Source organism: Petaurus breviceps, unplaced genomic scaffold (assembly GCF_028583685.1).
Source record: "Petaurus breviceps papuanus isolate PSGF00001 unplaced genomic scaffold, PetGlider_PUasm1.0 186, whole genome shotgun sequence".
In the NCBI taxonomy this organism is placed as follows: Eukaryota; Metazoa; Chordata; class Mammalia; order Diprotodontia; family Petauridae; genus Petaurus; species Petaurus breviceps.
The window spans coordinates 47,828,335-47,852,941 of NW_027185798.1; the positions used below are offsets into that span (position 1 = coordinate 47,828,335).

A 24,607-nucleotide genomic window follows, 5' to 3' on the forward strand; every position below is an offset into this window, starting at 1 on the left:
AGCACGGCGTGCGTTTCACGGGGGGGGGACGGTGCATACAGAGGGTAACATAATGTAGCATATAGCGCAGGGGATCACCTTCACTACAGTAGCAATCTCAATAGGGCTTATTTTCGGGGGAGGGCTTATTTTAGAGGAATCTTACACAGTAAGGGGAGGGCTTATTTTCGGGATAGGTCTTATTATCAGGGAAACACGGTATCAAGCATCTGAGGCCAGATTTGAACTTGGGTTCTCTTGACTCCAGGGCCAGTGCTCTAAACACTGCACCACCTCTCTGCCTTGCCTTCTGTTCTTTAAATACAAGCATCCAATCATCATGAGAAAAGACAAGGATTCAAAATTCATTCACTTCAGTCACAAAGATGGTCATACCCTCAATTCTGCCATCACCCACAACTCTGTCGGCTCTGTATTCAAGAGCTCTGAGATCCCATTGGCCAACCCTCGTCAGATGAAGCTTTTCCCTCTCACCTTTACTCCTACACATGTGTTGCTGAACAAGGGTGAAGAAAATTACACAACCATTCTGACTGGGTTGACTATAAATTTAAGTAACACAACCTCAACTGGGCCCTCTTTACTGCTGGGCAATCCTTCCAGACCTTACTTATCAACTCACTATCCCACTTTTTACAAATCTGTAATCCTCAAACCTTGAGTGGCTCCCCTTCCTCCTCCCCTTTCAGCTAGGAACATCTAGCTGGCAAGTTTGACTGGAAGAGGAATTTCATAAGAGGAAGTAATGTAAAATAAGACTGGAAATGTAAGGGGGAGCCCAACTGTGGAGAGGTTTAAATGCAAGACTGAGGATTTTGTGTTTATCCTAGAAACATTAGGGAATCACTACAGATTTTTTAGTTGGGGGATGATGGTGGAGGTGAGGTTAACATAGTCAGACCTGTGTTTTAAGAATATTAATTTGTCAGCTCTTTGGAGGATGGACTGGGGAGAGGCTAGGGAGAGACTAAAAACAGAGACCAGTTAGGAAGCTATTGTTAGAATCTCAGTGAGAGGTGATACAGAACTAAAGTAAAAACTAGCAGTTAATAGACTGCTGGTAACCTTGAAGAAGTTGAGTGGTAATTGAGTGGTATGGTTGGAGGATAGATTGCAAGGGATTGAGAATTGAGTGGGAGGTAAAGAGATGGAGGCAATGAGTGTAGACAACCTTTCACAAGTTTGCTTGTGAAAGTAAGAGAAATGCAATAGCTTGAGGGAATGTCAGGGTAAAGTGAAGATGTTTTTAAAGATAGGGAGGACCAGGGTATACTTGTAAGAACCAGGGAAGGATCCAGTAGATAAGGAATGATTGAAGGGGGGGAGGCAATTATTGAAACTATGGAAGGGGGCAAGCTACTAAAGGAAATATGATCTAGTAGATCTGTGGGCATCAGAAAAGTCTAGTTCTTAATCACAGACTAGCAAAGTAGGGGAGAATGGGGGAGGAGGTTTACAATGAAGTACACATGAAGGAGAACAGACAACTCAAAATGGATGGCTTCTCTGTCTTCTCAGTAAAGTAGGAGGCAAATTCCCTAAGAGATATGGGTAAAGGGTGGTTTAGAAGGTCTGAGAGAATTAATGAAAGAATAAAAGGGTGCTATCTGTGAGGGGTGAGTCAAGATCAGAGAACATGAACTCATAATGACAAAAGTCATCATAGGTTGGTGACCAGGACCCAATCCCAAAAGGGTTGAGAAGCACATGAGCACATGAATGGGACCAGAAAATGGGGGGGGGGGGGGGAGGTGGGGGGAATGAAAGTTTGGAGTTTGGCAATGCTTGACTACTGATAAGACAACGGAATCAGGGGCAACTGATGGTCAAACTGGTCAGCCTTTGGATCAAGACAATAGAAAAAAGGGCAAATACAGAAGAGATAATGAGCAGGACAGCAAGGAGGGGTGGGAGGACTGGAGGTCATGGTGAGAACAGACATAGCAGGGCTGAGGCACAGTTTTTTTTAATATGACAGTGGCAGTTCAAGACGAGAGACTCACAGATAAGACATATCAGGCTCTTCTTATTTATAATAATAATTATTATCATTCACCTGACTGCAGTGTGTAGGGCTCTGAGAAGGAATACCCAGTCAAAAGGCTAAAAGCAATGGTCTGAAACTCATGTATTAAATGACACTTCTTATCCAGTAATTTGAATACAGCAATTTTCACAATATTCCTAGGAGGTGTAATGCTATACTCCCATTTTTCCAGGTGGAGTAAATCAAACAATCAACAAGCATTCGTTAGGTACATAAATGTATTGGTATCTTTACGTATGTCTAAAATGAGAAACATATGTATGTGTGTATATGAGACCCTTGTATGTACATACACATACATGTACATAAGACAAGACATATATATGTACATATATATGAAATAAAGCATTTTTATCATGCACTCAGAGCAACTGAACTTCGATCTGAAATCAGGGAGGAAAGGAGAGGAAGGCAGGGTTGTCAGAATGGGTGGAACCTTGCACTATGGTAAGATACGGATTCCTAAACTTAACGCTTGGATTTGAGTCCAAGCTCTACTACGTGCTTGGGGGAGGGGAGCCCGACTTGCCCAAACCACTTCCTCTCTCTGCCTCGTATTAAATGAGGAGACGGGAGCAGACGAAGCCCAGCTCTTAAACCCACGAGACTAAGCGTCCAGAGCACATATTGCCCAGGCCTGCGCCCCCAAGGTCTTCGGCCGCCGTCAGACTGCACACGCTTTTTGTTTGGCCTCAGGCACCCACGGGGCCCAAGCGCATGCGCCCTGAGTCCAGCAGGGGCTAACGGGACAGAGCCGAGCGTCCGACTCCCTGACGGCCCAAGCCAGCCCCGGGGCCCTTTGTAGCCGCTCCCTACTGAGCCTCCTAGCCCGGAAGACCAAGGAGCCTGCGGCTCCTGCAGGCTTCGCCTTGTTCGACATCCCAAGGCCTGAGGAGGCGATGTTCCCGGAGGAGCAGAACAAAGTCGGGTTCTGGACACGTCCCCGGGTAAGGGAGCCGCAGAAGAACCATGGGGCCAGCAAGGCACGCGGCACTTCGCTTCTTTCCAGGCCCGGAGGTTGGTCCATCTTAGGCTTCTCGGGGTCAGAAACCCTTCCAGTCCTTCCCAGGCCGGGCTGCCCCTAGCAACCACCCTCCCCTCCAAGCGGAAGAACGGTGTTTGGCCCGCCCCTCACCTGGGCTGCCTAAACCAATCGGAACCACGCCGGGAAGACCGGGACCCAATCACCTTGGGAAGGGCTACGTTCAGCCTATGAAAAGTCGGAATTAGAGGGCGGGCTGTAGGGGTCGCGAGCGCCTGCGCTGTTTGGGCCCAGGGCGCTCCGTAGGGGATTTCTCTGTACATCCAGGGCCGGTGGAGGCACGTTGGGCCTGAAGAGTGTCTGTGTGGTTGCTGACTGCTCTCCCTCACCATGTTCCTCACCCGGTCCGAGTATGACAGGTTCGTGCGGGCGTAAGAGTCCTAGGGGGCATACGGGTGGAAAGAGAGGCCCGGAGAGAGGCAGGCCCCGAGCCTGGCCTCGGTTCTGCCTTGTCATGAGGCTCTCGAGGAGCCGGCTCTGCGCGGGCCTGGGGACTTACAGGCCGCCGACCTCGGGCTCAGGGCAAGGTCCGCGCATTGTGCCACCGGCCGCCACTGAGTCATCGCCAGCGGTGCAGAAGCGAAAAGCCCCGGCTTGGGCTCTGACGGCCTGAACTTTAGCCTGTGCCCCGGAGGAGGGCAGCAGGAAGTCCTCCCGAGGGCCTCGGCCCAGCGGGTAGAGCAATGGAAGTCGAAGTGAAAATGAATGAGAACTCCATGGGGCGGGGCGGGGGTGCCCGATCCCTCCTTCTCTGAAAACAGCAGCGTTTTCCTATCCTCCGAGGGGCTAAATGAGCCCCTCGAACTGCAGAGATGGAATAGTGCATTCTGGGATCTGTAGTCCTTGTAGATTCCTATGCCTAGTCTCCTATCCGACTGGCTTAATCTGAGAAGCAAGAGTTTATTTACGTGATTTCCATTATGCCATTATTTCCTTCCCGTTGCAACCTGTAAGGGTGGGCTTTCGTTTTAAAAAGCAATTTTTCCTCTAGCGAAAGTTAGGTCAGATTGTAGTTACAACAACCACCTCACAGTCCACAGTCTTAGAATTCCATTTACTGGGTTTGGGAAGGTGATTTTAAGACACCAATTTACTGGACCGCAGGAGGAAGCCAGAATGCAACATTTAAGCCACGGGCATTTTTGCTTTCAGTTTCTGCTTTTATCAGTTTCGTTTTGGCACAGTCATGTTTTCCCAAAGTCCCTTCCGGCGTTTAAATTCCGGGTCTGTAGAGGTGGCTGTTTTCCTTCTACAAGTCTGAGCAGGAGTAAAGTTGAGAACTAAGTTTGATGTGAAATACTTTTACTGTTCTGTCAGTCATATTAAAGGAGGGTCCTTTTTCCTTTCCTTTGCACATTCTATAAAAGGCATGTACAGATATAGAGTGTATAAATGTGAAATTTCACAGACTTAGAGGCTATCTAGTCTTCCAGCCCCCATTTTACAGAAGGTGAAACTGAGACCCGGAGAAGTGACCAGCCCCAAGGTCATACTGGTAGTGACTAAGACAAGATTTGAACTCAAGCACTCTGGCTCCAAGGGCAGTATTCTTTGTACTGTATTTTCTTCAACTTTAAAGACTTGCCTTTGTCCAGGTTTACATCTTTTTTTTTTCCAGGGCATTGAGAATGACTTTCTATGGTATAACATATCAGAGTTAGGTGAGCACATTTTAGAAAGTCATAATATCCACTGACCTTTATTAAACTCAATTTGTAAGTGATACATTCTTTTGTTTACTAAATATTAACTGATTGTTATGTACATCTAGGAGAATGCAATGGTAAAGCAATCTTATGGAAAGTAATACTTGTATATACTTAACTATAATTCAGGATAGGTTATTATTAAATATAAGAATAGTAAGAACAAGGTTCCAGTAGATTTCAAAAAGAAAGAAACCATCTGGTTGGGAGTAGGTTTGTGAAGAAGGTAGTATTTGACCTGGGCTTTTAAGAGTTCACATGCTTTAGCCAGGTGGAGGTGGGAAAGTAAGGCTTTGTTTAGGGACCAAGGTAGGAAGGATTTAGGTTAGATTAAGGGAGTAATGGGTGATAGAGGTAAATAAGATATTTTGAGGTCCACTCATGGAGTGCTTTCAATACCAAACTAAGAAGTTCAGATTTTATTTGGTAAGCATTGGAGAGCCACTGAAAGTTTTTGAGCAGAGGAATGACATGATGACAATTGTGCTTTAGGAAAATTAATCTCTGATTCGTAGGATGGATTAGGGGTAGAAAGAGATTAAAATAAGGGAGATGATTTAGGAGACTATTAAAATATAGGTGAAAGGTAAAGGAAAATTAAGGCCCTAAACTAGAATAATGGCTGTAGGAATGGGATGAAGGGTGGGGGTAAGGAAGCATATTTGTGTAGTACAGTATAATAGGGCACTGTTTTTAGAGTCAGAAGTGCTGGGTTTTGGCTAGACTGTGCCATTTATCTAACTCCTTAGTTTGTCTGTAAAATGGGGAGGATAGTACTTGTAGCCTTTACCCACACAGGGCTGTCTTGAGAAAAGCACTCTGTAACCATGAGCTACTCCAAGAATACTGGATTTAGAATTAGAAGACCTAGATTCAAATCTGAATTATTCTGTTTATTATCTCTGTGACCCTATAGGCAAGTTAATGTTTCTCTGGGCCCCAGTTTCTCCATCCATACAGTGAAGGGGTTATTTTTCCAGTTTCAAGATTCTGTGACCAAGACCATGGACACAGGCACATTCTCTGCCTTCTAGAAGCATACAATATAAAACAAATAATATGATTGAGGCAAATAGGTAGAAGGAATAACTAAAGCATAACTAAAAAGCAATATTACCTATCTATAAAGAGTAATTACAACTTAGGGAGAAGGGCAAGAATAAGGTCATAACATTTGGAGATTGCCTAGAAAGACATGGGGGCATAGAACAACCCTAAGAGTTTTTATTCCAATTAGGGTTAAGCAGTGGAAGTCATTGGTTCAGTCTGGAAAGAGTCTTCTCTACTTATGAGTCCTGTTCTTTTGAGAGTATTATTTAACATGTGGTGTTGCTATCTATGGTAATGTGGAAAAGAAAATAATATCATCCTGACTGAGCAGCTGATCTAGAGAGACTTGATTTCTTGTCTGCTGATGATTCTTAATGACTTATTTTTCACTGCAGGGGTGTGAATACTTTTTCTCCTGAGGGAAGATTATTCCAGGTGGAATATGCCATTGAAGCCATCAAGGTATGGTAACAACCCAGCCTATTGGAAGCATCTCTCAGTAGTTACATTGCAGAGAATTTTGAAATTGTTCTTTTCAAAAGTTGAGTTGCATGACCCAAACCCCTTATTGGAAGAGTGTTTGGGTTTATTCCTGCTTATGTAAATCTTTATGTCTATTTACCTCAACACTTCCTCAAAACTTTGTGTCGTTTGTGTGTGTCTTGAACAACAACATGGAAAAAATATTTGTAACCATTTCAACTCTTTCATTTTTTTTTAGCAGCATCAGATGGTGGCAACTTCATAATTACATAGAATGTTCTTTGTGGTATTTTGACATACAGAATCAGGATAGATAATGATATTGACTTTTCCAGCACTGTAATATTAGTTTGCTACCTGGATGTTAGTCACTATGGTAAGGAATAGTACAATTATCCCCAAAGAGAAATGTCAGGATGCAGAAGAGAATGTTCTTGAACTTAGACTGGATATTTTGTATGAAGCGAGCATTTTGTATCTATCTTTGGAGCCACCTAAGAATTGTCACTTTTTATTGAAGAGAAAACCTAGTGAAGGAAAGCTATTTAGATTTTTGGCATTTGGGGGGACAAAAGCACAATCCTATGGACTGACACCTGGATTTCTCCCAAAAACAGTCAAGTATTTTGTAAGGACTTATGTCCCCAGCACTGTGCTAGGTCCTCTCAGTGGGGTGGGGGTAAAAATAGGAACATGAGACACTTACAGCCTTAAAACTTAGTTGGGATTATTAATATACATGGCGTAGGGAAGAGGGGTGGAGGAAAGGGAATAAGCATTTATTAAGCACTTACTATATGCCGGACACTTTGCTAGGCCACTTGGATACTAAACTGTATGAGGAAGATTTTTAAGTGCATTTGGAGTTGAGATGGAAGATAGTATAACCAGGGGAGGCTTAATTGAGGAGATCCAACTTGAGCTGGTCTTTGAAGTGTATAAGTAGGATTTGGATAAGGCAGTAGAATTTCCACACAAAGGAAGCAACATTAGTGAAAACACTTGGTATGTGTAAGACACTGAGAAAAGAACTGAGGTTGAGTTGAGCTTTTGAACTAGGGGAGAGTGGGAAGGTTTGGGCATGATATCAGAGGGAATTGAGAGCCATTTTTGGTTCTTCAGGTAGGAAAGAACATGATGAAAACAGTATTTTAAGGAGATGAGTAGACTATCAATGTGCAGGATAGATTGAAGTGGAGAGAAACCAGAAGGAAAATAGGCTATTGTACCAATCCAGTCGTGAGCTGGTAAGGGTCTAGATACTGTTTTGTTCTTTTTATCAAGTTTAAAAATCCAGTTTTAAGCAAAAAAAAAGTGTCACTATTCCCACAAACCTAGTTAATATCATTGGATCAGAATAACAACAGCAGACAGCAAAAGAATGTCTTGGAGAGATAGAGTTTGACTGAGCTCTCGTTTGGGCTCTTTAATCCCTGTTTCTAAACCTTCTAGGGCTGGAACCTTCCAGTTCATTTTTTAACTCAGAATCTCCCCTTAAATATTAGCCTTAAAGTTGATCCCTTTTCTAGTGTTCTTCAAACAATGGTGTGGCTTTGTACATCTTAAAAATATTAATAATAATAATATCCAATAATAATATAGTACTTTAGAGTTTACAAAGGGCTTTCATATGTTTGCCTCTTTGAGACTGATAGCACCCTATAAGGTAGATGGTTTTAGTGTTATTCCCATTTTACAGATCAGATTCAGTAAATGCAGATTTGGCAGTATTCTCCACATTTTACACAAATATGTGACAGACAAAGGTTGTGACTTACCCAAGGCCATAGAGCCTGTATATGGCAGGACCAGAACTCAGACACCAGTATCCTGATTCTAAAGCGTTCTTTTCATGACACTTATAGCAAGTGTGACCAAAGCAAGACATAGACCTTTCCAGGGTCTCTGGTTCCTGTTCATGCAGAAGTGTATTTGGTTGAAGTGTAAGCCTTACTGAACTGTGTAGGTACTTTTGTGCCAGTGAGCATGTTACACTGCTGTTCTTCTTTATTACTGTTTATAACTGGAGCATCTCTGTCCTTAGCTTGGCTCCACAGCCATTGGTATCCAGACATCAGAGGGTGTATGCCTCGCTGTAGAGAAGAGAATCACCTCCCCACTTATGGAACCCAGCAGCATTGAAAAAATCGTAGAGATCGATGCTCATATAGGTAAGGGGCGGGGGAAGACTCATCCATAGGATCTACAGTGCTCCGAGGCAGATTCATGAAATGTGGGTTCATCGGGGTAGACCCTGAGAAGTATAGAAATTCTCTCTGAAGGTACTGGCTTGTGATAGCTGGTTTTCCAGGCAGCAGGCCAATGGGGCATAACTGGAGGAGCAGGAAGCAGCAGCTGCAGCACTCATTGGTGTTTAACTTACTCCCCAAAGTGCCCTTCCCCCTCAAGTTTAGACTTGGCAGACCAGAGAGTTGTTGAAATGTGTAAAGGATTGGTTGTGGGCCAGCTCCCTACCAGTGGCTGTGTCTTCATTGGTGCATAATGTTAGCCCTGGAAAGGGGCCACCTGCTCTAAATGGAGACGATCAGATACGGGAGGCCAAGGTTGTCCCCTAGGGAAAATGGGGGCTCTAAAAACCGATCTACTAAGTGACAAAGGTTAAAAGGGAGTAGGAGCGGAGCAGAGCTCTCCACTAAATGTAGCTTTCCTCCCTTTTCTGGCGGTTTTTCTTTTTTTACCCCCCTCCCTATTACTACAGCCCCTTTTTTGTATCTGCTGGCATCCCTGTGGCATTGTGGGGTGAACAGTTCTACTTATTTATAGCATGGCATTTGAATTAACTATCCAGAGGCAATTTTGTGGTGACCTCTCTATTTATTGGACCAACATCTCTCAGGTAGTAGAGTTGGTTGCCTTTCAGACCACAGAATGGAGTTTTTCACTTGAAAAAGCTCCCCTTGAAAGCTTGGTACTGGGTAGTATTTATAGACTGGGAAACTGAGCCCCAGAGAGGATGTGACCATTCAAGGTCAGCACAGTGACTTGTTAACTAAATATTGTGTGTTCCCTTTTTGTGGTCACCTACTTTGGAGGTAGCTTGCCTGTTATTTTGGTATTATCTCCTGTTAGAGCCTCAGCTCATCATTTGTAACTAATTATTTCTAATACAGTGATCTGTATTTGGGACTGGGAAGGGGAAAGGGTCCTTGCTGTAGCCATGGACAGGACCGTTTTCTCCAGTTGACATGGGAACCTTTTTCAGGTGTGGGAAGAGAATGTTAACTTCATGTGATGCATTGAAGTTCTCAGGTTAAAAGTGCTAAAGAAAGTGCTCAGGAATGTTGTTGTACATGGAAAAATCTTTCCTAATATTTTCTTCATGCACCACCACCTGGTCCCCTGTGTCCTACTTCATCAGGAACTAATTTAGAGCATAGTGAGTAGGTTACATGCTGGACTTGGCGTCAAGAAAACTTAGGTTTCAATCTAGTCACTGACACTAAATAGCTGTGTAACTATGGGTGAGTCTTTGAATTTTTCTTTTTTTTTTTTCATTTTTCAAATGCTTTATTAACTTCTGATTTACATCATTAATTTCCGCCAGATTTTGAGTTACAAATTTTCTCCTCGTTTAGTCTTTTAATTTTTCTGAGACTCCGTTTTCTTATCTGTAAGATGGGGATTAATAGTTGTTAGAAAGTTATTGGAAGACTTAAATGAAATATCTGCAAAGCTCTTTGCAAACCCTTAAAGCCTTTGAACCTCTCAGTAATCCTTTAAGGTAGATACCATAGACATTCTTTTCAGTATTGTATAATTGATAACTATTGCTGTTGACAGCTGGACTTCAGTTCTCTTCTCTGCTGTGGGTTTTTTCCCAGTTTTTTGCAACATGATTTCACTTGGATACAAAGTGTATTGCTTATCCTATCTGTTGGGTAGTACAGCCTGAGGGTCATTGAACAGCTGCCATTGTTCCACTCCAGAAATTGCAGCTGTTTCATTAATAGGTGAAATGTTATGAAGCATCCAAGAGGGAAACTGGAGAGATTTACCCAGTGGGTTACTGTTGCTTCTGCATTGCAGGTTGTGCCATGAGTGGGTTAATTGCTGATGCAAAGACTTTGATTGATAAAGCCAGAGTGGAGACACAGGTAATGAATGCTTTTAGACATCTCTCCTCAAGCATGTGGCCAGCATTCTTTCCTTGGTAGTGACACAGCCACCCCAGACTGCATTGTACTTGTTTGTGTCAGCATTAAATACTGTGCATGGGAGTCTTTGGGCTTTTACCCACTGTTTTCACTTGCCTAGTGCTCAGAGCCTAACCTCCTTGCTGAAAGGATGCCCCAAATGGGGGAGCTGATGCCTGCTTTTTTGTTGGCCTTGCTTTGATATGAAGCAAGAAACTACATTGTGTTCTGTACCAAATGCAACTTTTTCTTGGAGTTCCTCAGTGAGCTGAAGGACTTGCTTCCTGGGCCCTAAGAGCAGGTTATTCCAGTTAGGACTCTTCCATTTACTAGCTGGGTGCCCTGTGCAAGATAATTAACCTTTCTAGACTTTGAGTTTCCACATCTGTAAAATGAACATGATCTCCAAGGTCCCCTTTGTTTCTCATACTTCCTTGTTCAGCCTGACAAATAACACCTTTTTTATGGTGAATAACAACTTGGGTTGAGTGTCTGACCAGAAATACTGCTTTTATTGGGATTTTTTGGTTGTGTTTCTCAGTATCTGCTTGGATCAAATGAGATAATCATGTCAAATGCTTCATAAACCTTAAAGCGTGATGTGTTATTTGCCATTATTATTGTTGCTGTTATCTGAAGGACAGGCTAGTAAGACAAATGTCATAAACTAAAAAAGTCTTTGAACTTATTTATGAAGTTGTTTTCAGTACCTTTGTAAATAAAGGTAAATTTTTCTGTTAATGTGAGGACCTCGAGGGAAGTTCTTGCATTCATTCTCTTAAAGATGTAGAGTTTAGTTTTCTGAGATTAGCCCCGGGATTGAGTTGAACCATCACTCATTGCTTGGAGTCTTGATACAGTTTCTTATACTGTACAAAGATTTTTAGGACACTTCATATTGAAGGGTTATTTCCATAACAGTGTTATTCATTTTTATTAAGTTCTAAGAAACCGAGGCCATGTATAATTGATCTTTCTCCTCCTGGTTCCACCAGCTAGAGGTTTACTTAAGTCTTCTGTTTACGACTGTAGCCATCCAGCAGTATGGTTAATATTTTGTTGTTCCGTTAGAACCACTGGTTCACCTATAATGAGACAATGACAGTGGAGAGCGTGACCCAAGCTGTTTCCAATCTGGCTTTGCAGTTTGGGGAAGAGGATGCAGATCCTGGTGCCATGGTCAGTATGTTGTTAGTGTTGCATTTTCTTACTACTCTGTATGATTTAGGGTCAGAGTCACTCATTTCTTATTCCTGCTCTCTTTTTCTAGTCTCGTCCATTTGGAGTGGCACTATTATTTGGAGGAGTTGATGAGAAAGGACCACAGCTGTAAGTAATTTTTGTTGGTTGCCTTTTAAAGGATTCTTTTTGTTTGGCGAAATAGTAGTAGCTTTCAGTCACTAGAAGATGTTCTTTAAGCCACTATGGAAATTATTGTGAAGTTGTTAGAAAAGGGCTTCTCAGAACACAAGAAATTGTTGCTGCTGTCTAATCTACCTTGGTCTTCATGTCTTTCTTCTCAGGACTTAAAATGAGTTATGAGAAAAATCTCACTCAATTAACATGTCAGTGAGAAAGTTAGGAATTAATAGGATTATTGTCCAGTGAGGAGGTCCCTGAGGTGGGGTCATTTTAAACCTAGGAAAGCATCTGGGGGATGTTGGGTTTTTTTTTTTTCTGCCATTAGCTAATATCTTCATAATACTGGTATTAGGAGCATAGCACAAACACATCTTTATAGGCTAATGGTAATTATGTCAAGCTTTTCCTCTATGCAGTTATGTTTTGGAAAGCATGATTTGACCCGTGGTATATGAGAGTCAGTATTATAATTGGGTTCTAGTCTGATTTCATAGCCAGTGCACTTTATATATCTGGGAAAGAGAAAACCCTGGTAGCATACTTGGGCATGACTAGAATATAAGCTTGTGGCAGCAGAGTTCTAGCAGCTTTTGTCCACCTACCCGGGGGGCTGCATTGGCAGAGCTGCAAAGCACTGGACTTTACTGAGAGTTAGGAGAAACTGATATTCTGGTATTTGCTCTGCTGCAAATTAGAGGCGATTTTGGCCAAGTTGCTCTCAGAAGGGTTTGGCCCCTAGTTTTTCTCTCCCTTTCTCTGTCTCCCCCTTACATATATACCCACCCACGCACATATATACACACATAGAAAAGAAAATTGAGAAGGCTCCTGTGCAGAGCACTATTACTGGGATCAATCCTGTTTGGAAAGAGATGGCATTTCAATTTAGTCGTAGTTTTGTGCATCTGAGTAGCATGGTGCAATGCATGGGGAGCCAGATTCTTGCTTTTGAAGAAGAGTTTTGTGTCCAGTAGGTTTCACATGGACCCTTTGGAACCTTTACACATTGTGGTGCTTGGGGAGTTGGCTCTACTTCACAAGGTATCCAGAGTTCCTTGCAGGAAGTCTATCACAAGAGAACTAAAGCCAGGACTAGTTTGGGGTCAGGTCTTGCCTCCAGCCCAAACTGGCTCCAATCAAGTCACATGCACTCTCAGTGCTTGAGGCCAGTGGTGTCAACTCGGAGAAAACTAGGGATCACCATACCATACATCAGGATCCCTGTAGGCCACACTGACTTGGAAGGCTGCGTATTAGTATTATCTATGTTTTATTATATTTTTTATCTGGTTCAGGCTGTACTTGGGAGTATAGTAGGCTGCATGTTTGACTCCTCTGTTACAGACAACTCTATAAGACTATTCTAAGTGGTAGAAAAAGTACCAACCTGTATTGGTAGAGGGAGTTCTCTTTACGAGTGAAATCACAGGTCTAGTTCTTCTTGCTATTTCTTTGTGTCTTGGAAACAAAATTTCAGAACTTCTCTTTAAAATGACTGCATTTGAAGTCAAAGGTCCTAGATTCAAATATTAGCTCTGTGACTTTGGGGTAAGTCATTTTTAGGGCCTTGTATTTTTCATGTGAAAAATTATAGTATTGGACTAGATTATCTCTAAGGTCCTTTTGTTCTTAATCTTATGATCAGAAATTATTTGCAGAGTACCCTCAAGTGTTACAAATTCACAAAAATTTCTCTCTTCTAAATGCTAGCCACTGCTGTTTGTTTTCTTAAGCACCCTAACTGGCTTTGTTTATTCACCTGAATCTGTGTCCCACTCTATCATTCAGACTTTCTTTGCCCCTTATTATTTGACTGGGTGTTTAAGAAATTGTGCTTGAATCCCTTAGAGTTGTGTGATGTCAAATGCTTATCCAGGGGATGCATTTTAATTCTTATTTTTTTTTTACAACTGGTAGGTTTCACATGGACCCTTCAGGAACCTTTGTACAGTGTGATGCCCGAGCAATTGGCTCTGCTTCAGAAGGTGCCCAGAGCTCCTTGCAGGAAGTTTATCACAAGGTATTCAGACCTGATCAGAGTGTTTCTGTGTAGGCTGAAGCTGACTTGTAAAGCAGTTGGGGATACAAACCAAACACTCTAAGGTCATAAGATTATTTGAGATTTCTCAGTCTCAGAGCTAAAAAACCAACCAAATTAAAAGCCTTACACAATGAGAAAGAAACACCTAATGTCAATGCCTTTTCCTCTGCTCTTACTCGGGAGGGTAAGGGCAACTATCATCTCACACAATCCCCATTAGCATGTCCCTGAATAATGTGAGTGTCAGGAAGCTTTACTTTATGGTTGGACAAATTTAGGTTAAGGGATAGAACACAGGAAAGTAGGGAATACACTTTGTGTTCTGAATCCTGAAACTTCTTAGACTAAATGGATATAACCTATTGGAGCTCACCAAGAGTTCATAATCTTCTTTTTAAAGTGAACCTAAGTAACTAAAGAAATAAAACCGTTTCCCAAAACTTCCTCTAAGATAAGGAAACACAGAAGAGTTATCTGTAATTATTCTGGTACCTTAGATTAAAGCCCCATCTTGTGAATCTGTATGTGTGTATTTAAATATTCATTCATTCATTTCACTTATTATCCTGTCTAGGTTTTGAATTTATTAATACTTGAAGAAATGACAGGGGTTTTTTTGTGGTTTGTTTTCCCTAAAGATAGAACAGACTTTCAAAACCAATTTTCCCATTGATTCTTTGGGTTTTTTCCCATCATTGTCACTTCTAAGTTTCCACCCTTTATATTTTATAGTATCTTTTTTTGTGATAAAGACATGAGCCAACATTATGAACATGTATGAAAACATAGGACTCATTTCTCACCCTTAGTCCAGTATCTTCCTCCTAAGAGGAGAGAGGTATGCTTCATCTTCTCCAGGGTCCAGACTGCCTTGGTCTAGATTCCTTTGTCTTTTAGTGTTGTTTGCCTTTACGTTAAGGTGGTTGTTGTGTTCCTTTGGTCTTGTTTATTTGACTATATATCAGTCCAAACAAATGTTACCAAGTTCCTATGAATTCCTTATAGTCATTTGTGTGATACAGTGTCATTTCAGTACATTCAAAACCACTATTTCTCCATTTTCCAACTGATGGGTACCCACCTTCTTTCTGGTTTTTTGCCATGTTGTTACCATGTTTATTTGGGGCATACAGAGGGCCTTTCTTCTGTCTTTAACCTCCGTGGAGCATCCTAGTTTCCACAGCAGATAGGCCAATTCATAGTTCCCAGTAGTGGGTTAGGACAACCTTTTTAAGGGGAGGGTGATTTGCTTCCTAAGTAGTACCTTATCCACAACCCTTCCTTCCCCCCCTTTTTTTTTCCTCCAAGGCTATGACCCTGAAAGAAGCAATCAAGTCATCCCTCATAATTCTCAAGCAAGTGATGGAGGAGAAGCTGAATGCAACTAACATAGAGGTACCTTTGGGGCTTATTTCTTCTTCCTTGACTATAGCTCTGTAGGCCCCTGTTGAGACTTGAGGAATGTCATCAGCGGGCTCTGCTTTTTGTTTCTGCATTTCTCCACTCTGCTCATTTAACATGCCTAATTTAATAGCGCTTTAAATATAGGAATGATGAGCTCCTGACCAAGGATAGACCATACCTTCCAAAGGCTCCTAAGAATGTATTTGTCTAAAGTCTTTCAAATATAATCAAAGAATATCTAAACTGAAAAGGAAGCAGGGTTGAGGAGGCTGCTTACATATACCTGACAGGCTAGAGCGTAGTTACAGTGTAGGATGTAGGATGAATGCCCCAGAATTCTCAGATATCTGAGATGTAAGAAAAGAACCAGGCATAAACACATAGCTTGAAATGCAAAGTATGGGTAACAAAGTGCACTAGAGAGCCTAATGCAAGGAGGCAAATTTGACCTCCTGGGTATCATTGAGACCCAGTGGGATAAGTCCTGTGACTGTATATGGTTCTGGGACCATGTGCTTTTTTTTTTTTAACAGAAACAGCACAGTTCGAAACAGTAGGGTGAGTATGGAATAACCTTGTATATGAGGAAGAAATAATCATGAGGGTCAAGTCCAGACAACAAGCATTTATCAGAAGCCTGCTCTGTGCCGGGTACTATGCTAAGCACTGAGGAATCGGAGAGGGAAGCTTTTGGGTAAAGACCAAGAGAGACAAAAAAGAAGCAATATTGTCATTGGAATCTACTTCAGAGCACTTGGACACAAAAATGGAAATAGACAAGAAGTTCAGGGAATGAGTCATAAACCCACCCTAGAGATGTGTTCTAGTAGGGGGTCTAAATGGGGCTCCAAGGTGATGCACACATCCATGAGAGTACTCTCACTGCTCAAAGCAAAACAACTAACAATTCTTAGCTAAGAGGCAGTGGATAGAATGCTGGCCCTGGAATCTAGAGGACCTGAGTTTAAATCTAGCCTCAGACACAGTCTGTGTGAGACTGGGAAGTTCATTTAACTCTGTTTTGCCTCAATTTCATCATCTGTAAAATAAGCTGGAGGAAGAAATGACAAACCACTCCAGTGTCTTTGTCAAGAAAACCCCAAGTGGGGTCACTGAGAGTTTCAGACACAGCTGAAACGACTGCTCAGCACCAAAAGGACAGTTTCACCCTCCATAGGATAGTGAACTTAACGGTGGCAATTTCTCTTCCGGATCTGATTCTCATCAGCAGATTCTTCGGGGAAAACCACAGGCTCATAGGACAGCCTTGGAGGGGTGAAAAGCTGCCCAGCATGGAATACTGACAGCGAGAATCCATTCTGATGAGGGGCAATAGCACAGGGGGCCTGGAGAGACTGATTTGGATACAGAAGGAATTTATTGACCATCTTAAAGTTTTTAAAAAATATCTGAAAAGCAGAAGCAAAGACAGTAACAAAGAAGAAATGCAAAAGCAAAGTTTTGACCTGTGATATTAGGAAGCTCAGAATAAGCTGAGACTGATGAGGGTAGCTAAGAACAAGAAAGGTCTGTTTGATTTGGGTTTTAGCTCCATGGAGGGCAAAGAGTCTCAAAGAAGGGTTAGGACTGCATTGGCCACATATGGAACAATAACATGGAGAGAAAGCAAAGAAACTTAACCTTTTTCCTTTTTTTTCAATTGATTCCATTTTCTCTATTAAAAGAAAGTGAGCTTTGGGCAGAAAGATCAGAACAAAATGATTCCAAGGGCGTCAATACCTGAGATAAGAAGGGTGCTACAGCACGCCGAGTTTCCTTGGATCAGATCACTAGGCCGGGATGGGCTACATCCTAGGGTAATGGGAAAAACTGGCAGCTGAGATTGTTGAGTCATAGTCAGTAATCTTTGGAATTGGAGGAGAATAAATATTACAGTTTTCAAAAATGGAGAGACAGTGGAGTGACGTGGGGATTGTTTGAAAGAGCTGACTGTGTAGTCTGGAGAAAAGAAGACTAGATAAGTTCAAGTGATGCGATGATGGATATGGTTAAGTCTGGAGGAGTGATTAGACCTGTTCTTTTAGTGTTTTGTGGAGGGGATTCCTGTTCGGGTCTAGTAGATGGCAATGGACACTTCCAGTTCTGAGTCTGTGATTCTTTGAATATCGAGCGAAGTGATAGGTTTGAGAACACCTTGAAAACGTTTTATTACCCAACACTGTACAAATGTGGCAATGCAACATTTGTTGCATTTCTGTATACATTAATGGTACATTTTTAGCATAGCAAAAGTAAAGAATTCTTATTTTTACCAATTCATATTCAGTTTAGCAAACATAAGCATCAGCTGTGCAGAACACTGTGCTAAACTCTGGAGAAGATACAAAAAATGATAAGACATGTTTCCTGCCTTCGTGGAGTTTACAGTCAAATGTGGGAAGATGATCTGTAGACTAGTAAGCATACTGAAATAGTAGGATAGATATTTGATTTCACTTAAGGGTGTACTCTGTCCAACAATGCAGAATGCAGTCTATCCACAGTTGCCCATTCTCTGCAACTTTTGTCCATGTAGCTATTCCCAAATAACTGTTATATGATAGGAAATTAAAGATGATGATACCAAGAGTGATGTGTTTGTGGCCCAAAGGAGAGGCTTGCTTAAATGATGGTGCTTTTTTTTTCCCTTTTTTTGGGGAGGTCAGTTGGTGTTAAGTGACTTGCCCAAAGTCACATGGCTAGTTTTTCTGTTAAGTGTCTGAGGCCAGATTTGAACTCAGGTCTTCCTGACTCCAGGGCCGGTGCTCTATTCACTGTGCCACCTAGCCGCCCCAAGGATGATGCTTTTGCCAGGAATATCACTTGTAATTTTATGACATTTTTGAAAGCCTTCATTTTGCAGACTGGTTCTCAATAGTTTTCTTCTTTCCCATCTCATCCAGCTTCCCACTTAAAGTTCCTATCTGTTTAATACAGTGGTTTCCAAACCACCTTATACGGACTTAGCAAAAGTTTCTGGTGGACTTGATAATCTCTCTTTCCCCTGACCTTCCTCTTTTCCTTTCTGCTTGTACCTATATGGTATCATTAATTGTGAATAATTGAGCTAAAGATACAGGGGGGAAAACATAAAAACATGAAATTTTAGGGGGAGTAATAGTGCTTGAAATTTGTAATTGTTTGAGAAAAGAATTCACAGTTTATGTGGGTATATTTGGTTTATATATAAATATTTTGCAGCCAAGAGGGACAGGATGTGACTCTGTAGAGAGAGAGCTGACCTTTAAACCAGGAAAGCCCAGGTTCCGGTCATATTTGGAAACTTCACAGTGTTCTAGCTAGTCCGACAGTTTTCAGACTTCCACTCTTAAAAATTATTGAGAATGCCTCAGGGAGCTTTTGTTCATATTGGTTATATCTCTATCACACTGGAATTTAAACATCTCAGTGTTATGAAAATAGTTTTGGTTTCTGGGAACTGCCTTGAAAGAATCTAGAGGCTCTCCTGGAGTCCCCAGACCACACTTGGACAGTTGCTTCTCTAGCCACATTTCTAAAACTCTTAAGTTACAGAGAAAGTGCTGATCTGCATTAGGAGGAGCTTCTCACCTGAGAGTTCTCTATAGTGATGAAGCAACAGGTGCAGGCACCATCCCTCTACCTCTTTTTGAGATGTGTTGGTGCTCTTATATCCAGCTACTTGATGTGGCCCGTGAGACTCTAGTGGAGACTCTGGGCTGAGGGTGAGGGGAATAATACTTTCTTTCTTAATCTAATACAAAGCAAAATCTTCAGGTCTCCATGATGTTCAGTCCCAACGTTGTCAGATTTTTCAGTGAAGATGAGATGGAAACGGGTCCAATGAAGTGATGACTGGAATATTAGATTTGGAGCAGGAAGGAAGTTCGAGATAATCAATTCCAACTTCATCATTTTTCAGGATAGGAAACTAAATACATAGGGCAGGGGAGTGACAGGCCCAGTCACAAAGGTAACAAGGAGCAAAACCAGGCCACAATCCAGGCCAGTCAGCTGAATGCCTTTGGCTCACCATTTTAACAATTGTAAGACTTTCTCAGTAACATTTATGACCCTTCTTCAGATAATACAATGACATACTTGAAAAAAAAAAGCCATTTAATTTTATGTTTTAAAAGTTGGGTGGTATGATTCAGATGGAATGATTTTTAAAACCAAGTATAGTAGCAGATTGGACTACTTACAGCTGGGCCTATGGCTTCTGTCCCTAGATAGTAAAGGTAAATTTGGTGCTTAGGAAACTAAGAAAGTGCTGAAAGCTCCAGTAGTCTTATCCATGAGAACATCTTCTCACATCCCTCACTTGGGCCTTGAAGGGCAAAAGGGATCATGACTGCTCATTATCACTGATTTCCTGTTTCATTGGTTAAATGACATGTTTTTTATTATTTGTGTTTTTAAAAGAAAAAAAGTAGAATTTAACACTCAAAAACCACAAAAGAAACACTGTTCACAAAAATGAAGACATTCTTCAAACCTACCAGAACCATGTTCTCGTGCTCCTGGCTTTTTGGTGTTTTTCTTGTTATAGATCCAAGGAATTCTATTCCCCCTAAGTGTTTCCACAAGCTCCTAATCAGCTAGCAAGTGGTGAATTTATTTTAAAGGAAGAGATTTGGTCAATAAAAAAGTTTTATTTTGGAGGCCCAGAGCTATTTTAGTAACCCGAAGAGCTCTGTTACAGCTTGGAAAAGATATTCTTGGGACAGCAGATCCTTTAGCCCTTAATGAACAGCTGCACTCCCAGGGGCCCCCCTCCTTACCATGCTGTATGTGCCCTGTGTCTGAGCCCTGTACTCGGAAGGGTAACTAGCCCAGCTCTCTAACCCTGGCCTTTTTCTCTTCTAGCTGGCCACAGTGGAACCTGGCCTGAAATTCCATATGTTCACAAAGGAGGAACTTGAAGAGGTTATCAAGGATATTTGAAGGAAGAGGGACTTTCAGGAGTTTCGATGTGGCTCTCTTTAACTTTCAACTTTCCTGATTGCAATTTTTATTTCCCCTTTACTACTTGGAATGAACTTTCCCATGGTAGTTGATGTATGTGTGTTTTTTACAATTTATGTACATAAAGGAAGACAAATAAAGAGAAACTGAAAACTAATTTGTTGTACTGTATCTTGTAATGTTGTGTGTGTCTGAAGTGCTTATATTAGGAAGTAAAAGAAAAGATGACATTAATTTTTCCATGCTATGACTCTTTCCTTAACGTAGTCTGCCCTCTCAAGTCTCGTATCTTCTGACACTTAGAACAAATTAGAAGGCATGTCTGTGTAGCTGAGAATTTTGTAAATGAATTCAAACTAGCGAAACTCCCCCCTGTGGCCTACAGGGGACAGTGTCATAGAGCACCCTTGTCAATCAAACAACTTCTATTTAATGGATCTTAGGAAAATAACAGTACTGATCTCCTAGTCACCTCTTTTCCACACCCCCAATTAACCCAAATGATCATGATGGATAGTGATCAACCATTTACTGCTTTGGGGCTTGTTTTCCTTTGTGACCAGCGACATAAGGTAGCTGACTAGTGAGAGAATATAATCTGGTAACCATTTCTGTGAAATACTAATTGACCTCTGAGATAAAATTCATGATTCTGGTCTTGCTAGCATTGGAATCTAGTCAATTTATGAAGCATAGAACTAGGTCATTCTTCAGATCTTAACTATCAATATTATGGAATCCTAATAAAGCTGTTCCCGGCCCCAAAGGAGCCAGAGGCACACTGTACCTACCTAATCACTCACCCCATCCCATTCAATATCCTAATTTCATATGTGCCTCACTGCTCACTAGAACAACAGGTATGTCCATGAACTCATAGTTCTCACAGAGTAGCAGGTGGGATCCCAACCACTGCCCCCAGACCCATTTCCACAGAAACAGGTGTGTTCTTGTGCTCAATCACAATCACATCATCCGTCCAGCCCAAGATAGGACCATAATACCTAACTATCCATCTTGACCAGACAGGACCACAATAGCTAGCCAATTGGAGGGCAGCATGACCAAAATGTTTAGCCACAAAATGTAGATGGGACCCCCCCTCCTCCATTACCTAAACCCTTAATAAACTCCTGCCTTTGTAATATTAATCACATTCCTATATTCTATGTAAATTTTGATTATGTAATCAGCATACCATATAAAAATTCATGTTGCTGGTTCCTCTTGGAACTTAGCCTGCTCCATGAGAGGCACCAATCTCAATAAATGCCAATACTTGGATTAGAGGTGGTCTGACTGAATTCTTTGGGATGGTTCCACCACGACACATCATGAAACTGCAACAGCTTTTGAATGGGCAGAGCCCCCACTGCAACAAATTGAGCGGAGCCATGGCTATCCAAAAATTACTAGGAGGGGACTCTTGCATTAGGTAGAAAATAGAATGAAAGGATGAAAAATTAACCTGAAAAATTGTGGATAATAAAGAGTTGATTGTAATTCACCTCTGGGAGCCTCAAAATGCTTTCCTTGGCTCTGAGATGGACAGAAGCATCAATGAAGAATGTTAGACCAGTTCTAAGTAGGAGAATGGTGTATTGAATTAAGTACTGGTCAGAGTCCTGCCTCTAATCTATACTGGCTTTGGGCAAGTCAAACTCAGTGCCCTAAGCAAGTCTTAAGACTATAAAATCACTAAACAATCACTGTTCTGCATTGGTGGTCAAAGTTTTCTTACTGGGGAATACTATACATTGATGAAATCACAGTCCTAGGGAAAATAATCAGTGAATAAATGTTAAAAGTTGGTTCTGATTACTGACTACTGAAAAAATAAATCTGAATCTGATTTCTAGCATAAAATTACAATAGGTTACAGAAAGACCCTTACAGATCATTCAGTCTAAGCTTTTTACAACTTAGGAAGATGAGGCCTACAGAGATTCACTTGCCCAAGTTTACACAACAATTAATAGAAGAAACTCAGTTGTTATATACAGGGACTTTTATTACATTTGGAAACTAAAGGAATTGGACTAATTTGGAACCAAAAAGACCAAATTCCAAAGAGATGCTTTACTATGCTATATCAAATTTGCCTTCTGGATTAATTTCTCTCTTCATGCTCACCTTCTTTTCCCGGTAAATGACAAAAGTTAGAACCTTTAGGCTATCTTAACATTCTTATTCCTCTTTGGTTGGGAATTTATGGCTTAGAGTTCAATAATTCATTATGCAAATGTTTATTCAGCGACTTTCCTTCCAAGAACCTAAGGTCCCAAGCTGTAAACTCCACCAGGACAGAAATCCTGGCAGAAATCCTGGCTTAACTAAACTTGCTCTCCCAGGGCCTAGCTCAGCCTACTAAATGAATCCGTGCCAGTTGCACAATGTTGTGAGCGATTTCCAGATGAATAAAGCCAGGACAGAAATTACCAAAGTCATTGCACCTCTCTGAGGAGAGGTGAGAAATTTTGAGTGTCTGTGATCTTGTGTTTTTATTTGGGAAGAAAACAGTGAACTAGGAGTAGCACTTAGCCCATTGCTCTAAATAGTATGTAACACATGTTTTATAAGTTCCCTTTGAATACCTGGTACTTCGTTTTTATTAGAGTGGAACCACTAAATCTCAAGTGAACTTTATTAAATAATTACATGGGCTTTTTGAATAGAAAAAACTTTGATGTATTGTCAAACAATTCCATATTTAAGATTTTCTCTTATGTAGACTCTTGGAACTACTGGGTTGACAGAACTACACAATATCCATTAGCTTTAAATGTTTTAAAGGCTTTTTGTTATCCACATCTACCCATTCACTTGGCAAAATTATCTTGGAGAAGATATGTTTGGATAGAGAGTAAAATATTTTTGTATCTTTTTGATGTGGCTGACTTCTGCCCAGCAAGGATAGCCTTACCTAAGTCTAAATCCGCCCAGTAACAGGGGACTCTATCTGTTGACAAGAAAACCTTATTTTCTGTGTACCTGACTAACCCCTATAGTTTGTGCCCATATCCTTGAGTGTTGCACGCTAGGCTGCCTATTTTGTAACCACATCTCTGAAGCGTTTTATAAAGTATCCAGCATATCTGCTTCTTTCCTGCCTCCCCTTACCCACCTGCATCCCCTTTCCTGACATCCTTCCATGTGGTTAACTGCCCACATAAGGAGCATGTCCCTCGTCCCTAGCCGAGTACCTGAAACTTGTATGTAATGGTAAGCCCCTATAAATAAGTACATACCCTTTGACCCAGCAATACTACTTCTAGGGCTTTATCCCAAAGAGATCATAGAAATGGGAAAAGGACCCGTATGTACAAAAAATATTTACGGCAGCCCTTTTTGTGGTGGCAAAGAATTGGAAATCAAGGGGATGCCCATCAATTGGGGAATGGCTAAATAAGTTGTGGTATATGAATGTAATGGAATACTATTGTGCTATAAGAAACGAGGAGCAGACAGACTTCATAATAACCTAGAGAGACATATAAACTGATGCTGAATGAGGAGAGCAGAACCAGGAGAACTTTGTACACAATTACAGACAAATCGTATGTGTGACGACTAACTTCCATAGCCTGGGCTTCTCTCAGCAATGCAAGTTTATAAGACAATTCCAAAGGACTCATGATGAAGAGAGATATCCACATAAAGAAAGAACTGCAGAGTCTGAAAGCAGATTGAAGCAAACTACTTGCCCTCTCTCTTTTTGTTTTATTTCTTCTTTCTTATTGTTCACTCCATTGGTTATGATCCTTCTTTACGATTTGACTAAAGTTTAATGTGAAGGTATTTGTAAATCCTATATTTGATTGCATGCCACCATGGGGGAGAGGAGGGAGGACAGGGAGGGGGAGAAAATTTGAAACTCAAGGGATTGAGGAACTGAATGTTGTAAACTAAAAGTAAATAAATTAAAAGTTAAAAAAAGAAAAAAAGAAAAGCCCCTGTTTTATCTCAGACTTCTAGTGCTCATAAGGACTTTTGCATCAATAAAACCCTCTTGACTAGGAGAATCCCTACCACCTGAATTCTTTCCAGACAACCTGACTCTGAATATCATCTACCTTGTCATTTTGACTGAGCAAATAAAGTGGAAACTTAACAGTATACTGTGTAATTTCTGACTCTCCAACTTTTGCATTGAATAAAAGAAATGTTGGAAAGAAAAATGTAACATTTACAAATTGTTACAAAAATGCTGTTTGTCCTTTATTCTGGAAGAGGACTATAGCATCAGGAAAGTGAGGCCATTACTTGCAGGTGAATTGGATTTAAGTGAGGGAGGGCCATGCAAAATCACCAGCCTCACTTTCTCCTCTGGAGTCATCTAGGTCTAGTGGCAAGATATAAACCAAGAGGACT

The 24,607-nt window shown here is 41.2% G+C and overlaps 1 protein-coding gene across 3 annotated transcripts; it reads left to right on the forward strand.

The window, feature by feature from the left end:
- Positions 1–3,272: 3,272 nt before the first annotated feature.
- On the forward strand, positions 3,273–20,393 carry PSMA5 (proteasome 20S subunit alpha 5). Of its 3 annotated transcripts, XM_069090443.1 has the most exons (10): positions 3,280–3,448; positions 6,241–6,307; positions 8,373–8,499; positions 10,376–10,443; positions 11,554–11,661; positions 11,753–11,811; positions 13,762–13,864; positions 15,194–15,280; positions 15,823–15,847; positions 20,138–20,393. In XM_069090443.1, the coding sequence occupies exons 1-9, from the start codon at positions 3,420–3,422 to the stop codon at positions 15,844–15,846; spliced, it is 672 nt and encodes a 223-aa protein (XP_068946544.1). In that variant the 5' UTR covers positions 3,280–3,419; the 3' UTR covers position 15,847; positions 20,138–20,393. The 3 variants fall into 3 exon arrangements, with proteins under 3 accessions (XP_068946545.1, XP_068946544.1, XP_068946543.1); XM_069090442.1 differs by lacking the exon at positions 15,823–15,847 and having other exon boundaries at positions 3,282–3,448; XM_069090444.1 differs by lacking the exons at positions 15,194–15,280; positions 15,823–15,847; positions 20,138–20,393 and having other exon boundaries at positions 3,273–3,448; positions 12,819–13,787.
- The last annotated feature ends 4,214 nt before the right edge of the window (positions 20,394–24,607 follow it).